This window comes from Strix uralensis, chromosome 22 (genome assembly GCF_047716275.1).
Source record: "Strix uralensis isolate ZFMK-TIS-50842 chromosome 22, bStrUra1, whole genome shotgun sequence".
NCBI classification, from domain to species: Eukaryota; Metazoa; Chordata; class Aves; order Strigiformes; family Strigidae; genus Strix; species Strix uralensis.
In genome coordinates this window covers 10,431,846-10,443,790 of record NC_133993.1, presented here as the reverse complement: position 1 = coordinate 10,443,790, position 11,945 = coordinate 10,431,846, and the positions used below count along the sequence as shown (strand labels likewise).

General features: G+C 69.5%; 1 protein-coding gene across 2 annotated transcripts; it reads right to left on the bottom strand.

The window, feature by feature from the left end:
* Positions 1-205: 205 nt before the first annotated feature.
* Positions 206-5,505, bottom strand: PPP1R1B (protein phosphatase 1 regulatory inhibitor subunit 1B). 2 transcript variants are annotated; one of them, XM_074892150.1, is made up of 9 exons: positions 5,391-5,505; positions 4,328-4,505; positions 3,149-3,209; positions 2,565-2,587; positions 2,007-2,076; positions 1,703-1,831; positions 937-1,005; positions 671-820; positions 206-573 (listed from the first exon to the last, which is right to left on the bottom strand). In XM_074892150.1, exons 2-9 carry the CDS (start codon positions 4,406-4,408, stop codon positions 485-487), a joined length of 672 nt encoding a protein of 223 aa, XP_074748251.1. In that variant the 5' UTR covers positions 4,409-4,505; positions 5,391-5,505; the 3' UTR covers positions 206-484. The 2 variants fall into 2 exon arrangements, with proteins under 2 accessions (XP_074748251.1, XP_074748250.1); XM_074892149.1 differs by having other exon boundaries at positions 5,104-5,495.
* Between the last annotated feature and the right edge of the window lie 6,440 nt (positions 5,506-11,945).

Below are 11,945 nucleotides of genomic sequence, written 5' to 3'. Positions count from 1 at the left end.
CATGGCGGGGGGGTTGGGGTGTCAGTGGGGCTGGGAGGGACCATTCCCCATGGCGGGGGGGTGTGTCCATGGTGGCAGCGGAGGGTGACCCCACAGCCCTGCCCCACAGCTCCCCACCCCCCCACGCTGCCCCCCCAAACCCGGGGGTCAGGGCCCCCCCAGCCCCCTCCCACGGCCGCAGCCCCCCCCCAAGCAGGCTCCAGCCTCTCTGTACAGCCGTTTATTGCGGGCGGGGGGGCTCTGCTCGATGGGGGGGCCGGGGGGGGGCACTGGGGGGGGGGTCCCAGCCCTGGCTCCTGCCCCGGCAGCCGGGGGGGGGCTCAAGGCCTCGCCGTCCCCTCCGCGGGGCTCCCCGGGGACCCCCGGCCCCGAAGCGGGGCGGCCGTGGCGCAGGCAGGGAGGCAGCGGGCGAGGGGGCGGCCGCGGCGAGGGGAGGGGGGCACAGGCGAGGCTGCGGTGGCTGGTGGCCGGTGGCCGGTGGCAGCTAACTGGTGCCCAGCGGGAAGGTGGGCGAGTGGCGCTCGGTGCCGATGGGGCGCGAGGGCACCTCCGCGAAGCCGACGTGTCGCCGCTCTGGGGACGAAAAGGCGGCGGGGTCAGGAGCCGGGGGGGGTGGGGGGGGACCCCGTCAGCACCGGAGCCACCGGGGACAGGGTGACACCCCACGTACCCCCGGTGCCGCCGTCCTCCTGCTCCCGTCCCGGCTCCTCCTCGTCACCCTCCGCTCCCTCGGGGTCCTCGGGGATCTCCGACACCGTCAGCGACTTCAGGTCCTGCCCGCGCTCCTCGATGCCGCCGGCGAAGGACACCTTCTGCCCGCCTGCGGGCAACGCAGCCGGTGGCCCCGGGGACCCTGAGCCCCAGCATCCGCCCAGCAGCCCCGGGAATGGGGTGGGCAGCCGTGTCCCCCCGCCATCCCCGTCCCCATGCCGTTACCTCTCCGCTTGTGCGCCTTGGGGCCGGCGGGGAAGAAGCTCCGCTCGGCTCTGGCCTGGCTCCCCGGGGCTTCGCGGGCGGGCGGCGATGAGCCGGGGGCAGAGGAAGGCACGTGTGGCACCGGGGCACCGCCGGAGTTGGCGACCGAGCGGCCGGGGGTCCGGCTGGCGTCAGCGCGGCCCCGGCGGGGGACGGAGACGCTGCCCGGCGCGGGGGGATGTGGTGGCCCCCGCGGGACCCGCTCAGCCCGAGGTGAGCGGGCGGCAGGTCCAGGCAGCACTGTCAGCAGCCAGCCTGCGTCCCCCACCCGGGCACCTGCCCCGTCCCCAAGGGCTACAGGGGATGGTGGCACCCGTCCCTGCACCCCTGGGCTCTGGCAGCCCTGTCCCCATCTCCCCATGTCCCCAGGCTTCAGCAATCCTGTCCCCATGTCCTCTGGGCTCTGGCAGTCCTGTCCCCGTGTCCCCATGTCCCCCAGACTCCAACAACCCCGTCCCCATGTCCCCCAGCCTCCAACAATCCTGTCCCCACGTCCCCCAGACTCCAACAATCCTGTCCCCATGTCCCCCAGGCTCCAACAATCGTGTCCCCATGTCCCCTAGGCTCCAGCAGCCCTGTCTCTGTGTCCCCACGTCCCCCAAGCTCCAACAATCCTGTCCCCATGTCCCCTGGACTCCAGCAGCCCCATCCCTGTGTCCCCCAGGCTCCAGCAATCCTGTCCCCACGTCCCCCAGGCTCCGGCAGCCCCGTCCCCTGTCCCCCTCACCAGGCTCGAGGGCACTGTCAGGGTCACAGGCATGGGCCAGCTCGTGCTCCGGGTCATCGGCCTCCCCGTCGGAGCTGTCACCCCCGGCCAGGCCACTCTCCAGGTGGGACTGCACGATGCGCTGCACCGCTGCGGGGGCACCGGCGTCAGGACCCTGCTCCGGGCACTGGAAGCACTGGGAGCACTGGGGTGTCCCCACAGAGCCACGCAGCACCAGGAGAAGCGTGGGGGGTCTGGCGTACCTGGGTGCCCCCAGCCCACCCCACACAGCCCCCGTGCCTCAGTTTCCCCGTTCGGGTGGTACCTTTGAGCGAGGGCGGCGTGTAGGCACACGGGTTGGTCCTCTTTGGTTTGAGCAGGCAGCCCTCGCCGCGCTGCAGGGGGGAGCGGAGTTGGGGATGGGGTCCCAGTGTCCCCCCCATGCCGGGGGGGCCACCCACCGCGACCCCAGGGGATCCACGCACCCCCCTGGGGAGGTGGGTGCTGTAACCGGGGGTCTCGCGCTGGGGACCCCGGGATGAGGATGCTGCCATGGGGGTCCCGCAACGGGGACTCGAGGGTGACCCCTCCCTGAGGACAAGCACCCCGCCAGGGGGATCCGGTGCGGGGGGCGCTGGGGTGGGGTCCCCATGACGGTCACGAGGTGGTTTGCACCGGGGCCAAACCCCACAGCCCGGCTTGGCTCTGCGGCCCCGTCCCCAGCGCCGTGTGCCCGTGCCGGGCAGGGAACCGATAAGCACCGGGGCCAGGCTGGGACGGGGTGGCGGGTGCCTGGGCTGGGCCCTGATAACCCCCCGCCGGTGCCCAGGGAGCCGCGGGACGGGGGAGCGGGGCTGTCCCGGGGGTCCCGGCACCCACTCACCTGGTAGGGCAGGGACTCGTCCTCTGGGTCGGCAGCGCCGGGGAGAGAGGGGTGAGCGGGACGGGGGCTGCCGGCACCCGACGGAGCCGGGCAGGTCCCTGCCCACCCCCGGGCCCCCGCTCCAGGGGGTCACCCTGCCCGCCAGGGACCTGCCACCGCGTCCCATCCCTGCCACCCCGGCCTTTATGTGACACCCCATCCCCTCCCTGCCACCAGGTCCCATCCTGGACATCTTGTACCACAGGTGACACCGCACCCCACCCTGCCACCATGTCCCCTCCCTGCCACCATGGCCCATCCCTGCCACAACGTCCCATCCCTTCCACTCTATCCTGTTGGTGACACCGCGTCCCATCCCTGCCACCATGTCACCTCCCTGCCACCATGTCCCATCTTGGACATCCCATCCCGTGCATGACACCATGTCCCCTCCCTGCCACAACATCCCATCCCTGCCACGCCATCCTGCCGGTGACACCACATCCCACCCTGCCACCACCTCCCGTCCCTGGACCAGATGTCCCCTGCTACCATGTCCACCCCCGCCCTGTGTCCCATCCCCAGCCGGTCCCTGTCCCGCTCACCTGGGGAGGAATGCTCGGAGAGCTGGAAGAGCATGGCCGGCGTGGGCCTCCGCCGGCGGATCTGGGGCACAGCGGGGTGTCACCGGCCAGGGACACCTGGGGTCCCCTGTCCCCTGCCCCTGCGCCCCAGGGCCGAGGCCCCCTGCACATGCCTGCACGTGTGTGAGTGTGGGTGCGGGCAGGGAGCGTGTGGGGCCACGTACCCCCCCACCATGGAGGGGGGCCCCCAGCCCAGGGCCACCAGCAGGGAGCAGGGGACGAGGACACCCAGCTCCGGCTGGGTCCCCACTGAGCCAGCGCTGCTCAAAGGCTCAGTGTCCCACAGAGGGGCCATGGCCCCATCCTGGGGTCCCCACAATGTCCCTGGTCCCTCCCAGACCCACGACAGCCCCAGTGCCTGCCCGGCCCCTCCGTGGGGGCTCTGGGGCTGGCATGGGGCTGGGGAATGTCCCCTCGGGCTGGGGACAACCGGCTGGGGGTGGCTGCACCATCCCCCAGCGTATCCTGTCCCCTCTGTCCCATCCCTTCCCTCCTGTCCCATCCCTGTCCCCATCCTGTCCCCTCCTGTCTCTGTCCTGTCCCAATCCTGTCGCCTCCTGTCACATCTCTGTCCCCACCCTGTCCCCTCTGTCCCTTCCCTCCTGTCCCATCCCGGTCCCTGTCCTGTCCCATCCCTGTCCCCACCCTGTCCCCTCCATCCCTTCCATCCTGTCCTTTCTGTCCCTTCCCTCCTGTCCCATTCCTGTCCTGTCCCCTCCCTGTCCCTGTCCTGTCCCCTCTGTCCCGCGCTGTCCCTTCCCTCCTGTCCCATCCCCGTCCCCATCCTGTCCCCTCCGTCCCGTCCTTGTCCCTGTCCCCCTGCACAACTCTCCCTCCACACAGGACCGCGGCTCACGCAGGAACCTTGGACCTTTCTTGTCCTGTCCCTGTCTCTCCCTCATCCCATCCTGTCCCCCCGCCCCCAGTCCTGTCCCCTCTGTCCCTCCTGTCCCCCCCAAACCCCCTTGTCCAGCTCTCCCAGTCCCATCTGTCCCACTCTGTCCCCATCCCAATCACAGCGGTGGGGGGGGGGGTCCCTCGTCACCCCGAGGTCACCGGCAGCGCTGGCCAGCGCTGCCGGTGACCTCGGGGTGACGAGGGACCCCCAGTGTGAACCCGTACCCCCATGTCCACCCTCACCATCTCGACGGCGCGGGGGTCCAGCTGGCTGGGGGGGGCCGGCACCGAGAACTGGATCTTCTTACGGTCCTTGGGGTCCATGGCCTTGACCACGCGTCACCGCTGCTGCCGGAGGGGGGGTCTCTGCCGCCGGTGCCGAGCGGAATTCGGTAGCACCCGGGGCTCGGTACGGCGAGGACTGAGAGTGACGGGAGGTGGGGAAGGCAGAGCCGGTGAGGAGGAGGAGGAGGAGGAGGAAGGAGAGGGAGGGAGGACACGTCTCCTACCAGGCACTGAATTATTCATCCCCCCCCCCCCCTCCCCGGGCAGGGGGGCTGAGGCCGCGATAATGAGCCCTTGGGGAGCCCCCGAGGGGGTTCAGCCAACCTGGGGCGGGGGGGGGGGCTTAACCCCTTCCCTGCCAGGGGGGTGTCCCCCAACTGCGGGGGCCAGTTGAGACGGGACAGGGATGGGAGCGGGTGCCTCCACGTGAGTCCCCAGCCCTTGTGCCTCAGTTTCCCCGCAGAGCCGCAGGCTGGGGGGGGGGGGGGGGGGGGGGGGGGGGGGCAGGGGCACGGCCCCTCTCACCCGTGGCTGGGTGGTGGGACAATCCCCCCCCCCCGGCTGCTCTGTGCCACACGGGACAGGGACACTGCTCAGGCAGGGACAGGATCCCCCAGGGGACATCTGCGGGGACACGGGACCCCCAAAACATCCCATCGCCTCTGTGCCAGGGTCCCCCCCCCCGCAGCCCCGGGGACACCCGCGTGTGCCAGAGGCAGGGACTGTGCCCTCACCCCGGGCTGTCCCGGCGCTGCCCCGGCTCTGGGGGTTTTTCCTGGTGTAAAATTCCACCAAACCCAAAGTTCCCCTCGTGGGGAAGGGGGGTCTCGCCCCCCCCCCCCCCCCCGGGCACAACCTCCAGCCTGGGCACCGCTCGGCGCTGTGTGTGCCAGGCTCTGCCGCGGCCCTGCCGGGGGGGCCCGGGGCATCAAGGGCACCTGTCGGCCCCACCGGGGGGGACACGACGGGAGGTCCCCATGTCGGGGGACAGTGGGGTCACCGGGAGCCGGAGCGGTGGCACCTTGCGGGGTGTCCTGCCGGGGAACGGGGCGGTGGGGCTGAGGAAGCTGCCCCTGAGGAGGAACGAGGAAGGGGGAGCCGGGAGCTGGCTCCAGCCCCCGGATCTCCCGGTGCTCCAACGGCTGCAGGTGGCCGCGGGCCAGCAGCCACCGCTCCAGCAAAATATTTACCCGAGTGGCACCGTGCCATGGACCAGCCTCCCGCCCGCCCGGCCCCGCGCCGCAAAGCACGGCAAAGCCCGGCTCTGCATGGCCAAGCCTGGCTCTGCACGGCAAATCATGGCAAAGCCCGGCTCTGCATGGCCAAGCCTGGCTCTGCACGGCAAAGCCTGGGTCTGCAGGGCAAAGCTCGGCTCTCAGTGGTAAAGCTTGGCTCTGCACAGCAAATCATGGCAAAGCCAAGCTCTGCACGGCAAAGCTCAGCTCTGCACAGCAAAGCTGGGCTCTGCAGGGCAAAGCTCAGCTCTCAGCAGTAAATCTTGGCTCTGCACAGCAAATCATGGCAAAGCCTGGCTTTGCATGGTAAAGCCTGGCTCTGCATGGCAAAGCTCGGCTCTGCACAACAAAGCCAGGCTCTGGGCAGCCAAGCTTGGCCCTGTGGCACAGCGCAGCCCCACGCAGCACTGCCCACCCCGTGTCCCCATGGAGCGGACTGTGGGGCCGAGCTGGGGGGACGGGGTGAGGGGTCCCTCAGTGACCCCAGGTCCAGGCCAGCCCCGTGCCGGGGTCCCTGTGCCGGGCTCTGAGCATCATCCCAGGGACCCGAGTTGTTATGGCAACAGGTTCCTGGGCTCCTTCCCGCTGCCATTCCCGCTCCTCCCGCCCGCGAAGGCGCCATGCGAGGGGGTGGCCGGGCCCCCTCCCCTCCCCGCGCTGCGGCAGCGGCAGCACCCGCAGCCCCCCGGGATCGGCACACGCCGCCCGCACCCGCACCCACACAGCCTGCGCCCACGGGCAGCACCCACAGCTCGGCGCTGGGGGGTACCACACCGGGCCCGGCAGCCGGTACCGTGCTGGGGAGGGGATGCGGTGCCCAAAAAACCCCCTCCCAGTGCCACGTGTGCCACGCATGGCCCCACTCCTCGCTGGGCCAGCCCCATCCCGGCACCAAGGGCACCCAGGCTGCTCGCGGCAGAGCCACCGGTGCTTGTGCCATGCCCGTGCCGTGCCGTGCCCATCTCCGTGCCGTGCAGCGGGGGCTGCAGCTCTGCGCGGCAGCGAATCCTCCTGCAGAGAGAGTAAAAATAGCAGCAGGTTCAGGGAAGCAGCGCTCGCCGCCTCGTCCCCCGCCAGCGGGCACCGGCGAGGAGCGGGAGCCGTCACCCGCTGCCGGAGGAGCAACGGCGGTGCTGGACACGGCGGGGGGCAAGGGGGGGCTGGGGGGATGCTGGGGCGTCGAGGTGGATGGGGCAGCACGGGGGGGTGCAGGAACAGGGTGCCCTGGGGATGGGGCACCGTGAGGATGGAGCATCGTGGGGACAGGGGACACTGGGGATGGAGCATTGTGGGGACAGGGTGTCATGGGGATGGGGCACTGTGGGGACGGGGTGCCATGGGGAGAGGGCGTCGTGGTGATGGGGTACACCAGGGACGGAGCATTGTGGGGACTGGGGACAGTGCTTGGTGGGGACAGGGCGCTGTAAGAATGGAGCATCATGGGGACAGGGGACACTGGGGACACTGGGGATGGGGCATCGCAGGGATGGAGCATCGTGGGGCCAAGAGGCTGCGGGGACGCCGGTTGCTCGGTATAAACGGTGAGTGTCGGGGGGCGGGGCCGTGCGGCGGAGTGGGCGTGGCCGTGGGGTGGGCGTGGCCCTGTAGGGGGTGTCTTTGGGGCCAGGGGCCCCCCCTGGTGCCCCTCACCCTGGGTATCCCCCTCCGGACATCTGGGTCCCCTGCCCGGCCCTGCGGGAGGGGGAGCCCAGGGGCCCCTCAGTGGGTCCCCCCACGCTCCCCTCCAGGGTTGTGCACCCCGAGTCCCCCCCCCGCACCCCAGGACCCCCCATAGGTGCAACCCCCACCCCCCCACCCCCCCGATCTGCAGCGGGGGCGGCCGGTGCTCCCTCGGGCGCAGAGGAGGTGTGGGAGTGGGAACACGGGTGGCAGCACGTGTGGGAGCCCGAGGGGGCGGCAGGCGGGGGGGGGGGGGGCCCCCACCCCCCACCCCCGGGGGCCTTAACCCCTTCCCTGCTGTGACACACCCCCCCCAGCGACAAACCTGGGGAGCTGCAGAAGGGAAGGGGGAGCTGTGGGTGGCCCCCTCCCCAAATGGGGCTCTATGGGGCAGGGGGGGGCTGGGGATGCGACCACCCCCACGGTGACACCCCACTGCCAACGGGCAGCACTGACGGGGGGGGGCTGGCACCCCCTCTGGGCGAGGGGCAACTGAGGCACTGAGCAGCGCTGGCAGGGTTGGGGGGGCTGCAACCCCGTAACCCCACCATGCGGAGATGGGGGGGGGGGCTGCAATCCCACGTCCTCGGCACCATGGGGGCTCCAAGCTCAGCACACTGGGGCCGGGGGGGTGTGAGGGGGCACAACCCCAATTCCCTGGAACGATGTGGGGGCTCCCACCCCGGTGCGAGGAGGGGCCGCGTCCCCGTATCCCCAGTGGGACTGGGGGGCGGGGGGTGGTGTTGGTGTCCCTGGCAGGATGAGAAGGGGGTCCCATGTCCTCATGTCTCGCAGGGTGGTCGGGGAAGGGGGGCTGTGTCCTCCTGGCCCCCCCTGGGCTAGGCCTGGCCCTGGTGGCCTCGCCAGCATGGCCGTGCCCGTGGGCGCTGCGGCACGCTGCCGGCAGATGTCATCCCCGGCGCGGCTGGCGTGGCATGGCGGGGCCCGACGGCCGCTGGCATGGCTGGGCTGGCACGGCCACCCCGGCGTTGGCACAGCCACGCGGCCAGCGCAGGCCCGGGCACGGGCTCAAGGGCTTTGGCACGGGGCGGCCGCAAGCGCAGCCGCGGCTGGAGCCGGCCCGGTTGGCAACCGCCGGCCACTGGCCCACGCCAAGCCTCGTGCCCACGTGCCCCGGGGTGGTCCCGGGTGGGATCAGGGGCTGCCACGGGGGTTGGGGTACTGGGGGGGTCTTGGGATAACACCCCCCGGGGTGCGCATCGCACCCAGCACCCCCAGGGTGGGCACCCACCTGGGCAGGGGGATGCGCCGGATTGGGGAGGGGGGGGTCTGTGTCGGGGTCTGCCTGTGCCAGGGGGATCAAAAGGGTTAAAAACGGGAGGGGGGGGGGGGCACACACAAGCGTGGAGGTCGCAAGGAGGGGGGGGGGTGCAGCGACCAGAAGAGGAGAGGCCACCCGGGGGTCTCCTCTTGCTGGGGGATGTCAGTGCCGGCCGTGCCTCAGTTTACCCACCTGTAGCACGTGCCCTCCCCAGCCCGAGGCCCCAGCCACCCCCCCCCGGCGAGGTGTCACCCCGGGGGACCCAAAAGCCCGTCCCGGTGGCCCCGCAGTGCCCTGCCCGGGGGGGCTGCCAGCCCCGCTCCCCCCGCCCCATCGATGAGACCCTCCCAGGGAGGGGCCTGGCCGGTGCCCGGCCGCCAGCACAGACCAGTTTGCTGCTCCATTCCCAGAAGAAAGAATAAAGTTAAAACATCTGTTAATTTATAAACCAATTTAACCATGACTGGTTAATAAATAGCTACCAGCTGCCAACCCCCACCCTCCGCCCGGGCGAGGGGCGCGCGGGGAGCCAGGGACGCGCAGCCGCGGGGGCTCACCCGCTGCCCCCCCCCCCTCCCGTGTCCTTGTCACTTGTCCCAGTGGGGGTGTCACCGCGGGGATGCCCAGGGGGTCGGGGGTTGCCCGGCGGGGGGGGTGGCCTGGCCGTGGCCCTCCTGGAGCGTGGCCTGGCCGGGGATGGTGCCCCGGGGGGGGCTCAGCACATGGCGGGGGGGACGGGGACATGTGGGGACACGGGTCCCTGCGGGTGGGGGCTGTTCGGGTGGGGGCTGGTGTGGTGGGAATGGGGGGTGGGGGGTGCCTGGGTGTGCGGACACATGCGTGTGCCAGGGATGTGCATGTGTGTGCACAGGAGAGTGTGTGTGTGTGTGTGTGTGTGTCAGGGTTGTACATGTGCACACACGCGCACACACACACGTGTACACACATGCACATCCCTGGTGCGCACACACACGCTCCTGTGCACATGCGTGCACACAAACACACACACATGTGCACAGGTGTGTGTTTGTGCCAGGGATGTGTGTGTGTGCACAGGAGTGTGTGTGTGTGTTGTGTATGCGCCGGGGATGTGCATGTGTGTGCATGTGTGTGAGTGCATACATGTGTGTGTGCCCAGGAGTGTGTGCATGTGTGTTGTGTGTGCCAGGGATGTGCATGTGTGTACATGCATGTGTGTGCACAGGAGTGTGTGTACACGTCTGTATGTACCAGGGATGTGCACGTGTGTGTCAGGAAGGCACATGTCTGCACAAGTGTGTGCATGTGTGTATGTGCCAGGGATGTGTGTGCATGTGCCAGGGATGTGCACATGTGTGCGTGTGTGTATGTCTGTGTGTGTCAGGGAAGCGCATGTCTGCACAAGTGTGTGCGTGAGTGTATGTGCCGGGGGCGTGTGTGCGTGTGTGTGTGTGCGCATGTGTGTGCCAGGGATGTGCACATGTGTGCATGTGTGTGAGCATGCATGTTGTGTACATGTGTGTGTGCCAGGGCTGTGCGTGTGTGTGTGTGTGCGTGCACGCACAGGAGCGTGTGTGCATGTGCCGGGGCTGTGCACGTGTGTCCACGTGTGTGTGTGCATCCGTGTGTGCGTGTGTGTGTGTGCCAGGGAAGCACGCGTGTGCCCGAGAGCGTGTGTGAACATGCAGGCGTGTGTGTGAGCACGCAGGGCACACGCACACGTGTGTGCGCACCCCCACGCATGTCCCCCCCCCCAGTGGGGACGCCCCGGCCCTCCCTGGGGGGCTGCTGTCCCCACGGGGCCGGTGACGTGTCCCTCGGCCTGTGCCGGGCCCGGCGTGGAGCATCCTCACGGATCCAGGACGGCTGCGGTGGAGAAGGGCCCAGCTCCGGCCAAACCGGGGACGATTTCCCCTCTCCTGCCCCCCCCAAACCCCCCTCCCAGCCCCCCCAGCCCCTCTCCCCCCCCCCGCTCAGGGGTCAGAGGGTCACGGTACCGGGGCACGAGCCCCTTCCCGGCCGCGCGCGCCCCGACACGTGTCGCAATAGTAATGTAATTTGTACGTTAACAATGGGCAGCTTGAGGTTTATATTTAATTACAACGTTTGCACCAACCTGAACTCACCCTTATTCATCAATAATGCATGGGTTTGTGTTTATCGCTGCTTAATTAATCTGTGCTTACGACAATTAAAGGCTTGCAAAATCCCCAAAGGTGGCGGCGGGGAGCGGCTGCGCGGCGATGGCGTGGTGGTGGCGGTGACAGCGTGGTCACGGCGCCAGCGCCAGCAGCAGCCGGAGCAGCCGCAGAACGGGGTGTCCCCCCCACCCCTGTACCCACCTCCTTGGGGCGAGCCCTTGGGTGAGCCCTGGGTGCGGGGCGCTGCTCCCCAGGGGCACCCCCCCCTCCCTGCCTCAGTTTCCCCAAGAGGACCCAGCGCGGCTGCAGAACCACCCGGGGACCAGCCCTGCCCCCCAAACCCCCCCCATCACCTCCTCCCCGTTGCTTTTTTGCTTCATTTTCCCTTTTCCCTCCCTGTTCTCCGTCCCCTCGCCCCCTCCCGCGCCGCGGGGCCGGGGGTGCCGGTGCCCCCCCGAGCCGGGCAGCGTGGCCAGGCCCAGCTCTGCGCCTTTAAGCGCGGCGCGGCGCGGCTGTCCCGGATCAGCCGGAGCGCCTATTAAAATTTTATGCGAAGTGTAAATGGGCCAGGTCTCCAGCTTCCCGCTCCCTCCGAATGATTTATTACTCGCAAATACCACAGAACTAATTAGTATAGTAATTAATTAATACGAATTTGCATATTTGCATGTGCAATTAGTGCAGTGGAGTGATTACTCTGAAAATGAGAAGTTGGGCCTGTCAGATGGTAGTGTGAACTGGAGTGGAAAAGCCTCGTGCAAATGAACCCGGGCGGCAGCGGGCACGCGGCGGCACGCGGCGGCACCGGCCCCACGCCGGCAGGGCGCGAGGCCCCCGCGCGTGGCTGGCGGGGGGGACTCAACCCCGGGGATCCCCCCCCCCACCCTCTTCAAAAGCCCTGGCCTGGCCCTGGGCCCCCGCCATGGGGACCACTCCATCCCTCGGCCATCTCCATGGCGACTCGTCGTGCCAGGCGCATCGCCATGGCAACGGGCCGGGCCACACAGCCTTGCCATGGTGACTGTCGTCATCGGCGCCCTGTCGCCATGGAGACCCCCCCCCCCTCCCCAAATCTACTCCCTGCCACCCCCCGTCCCAACCTGGGTGGCTCAGGGTGTTGGGGTGGGGGGGCTGCTCGCCGGGCTGGGGGTCCCCAAAGTCATCCGGGAGGTGGGATGGGGGTCCCTGATGTCCCCAGGGATGGGAGGGCCCCAGAGCACTCCAGGATGGGGACAAGGGCCCCAAGGTGCCAAACGCCG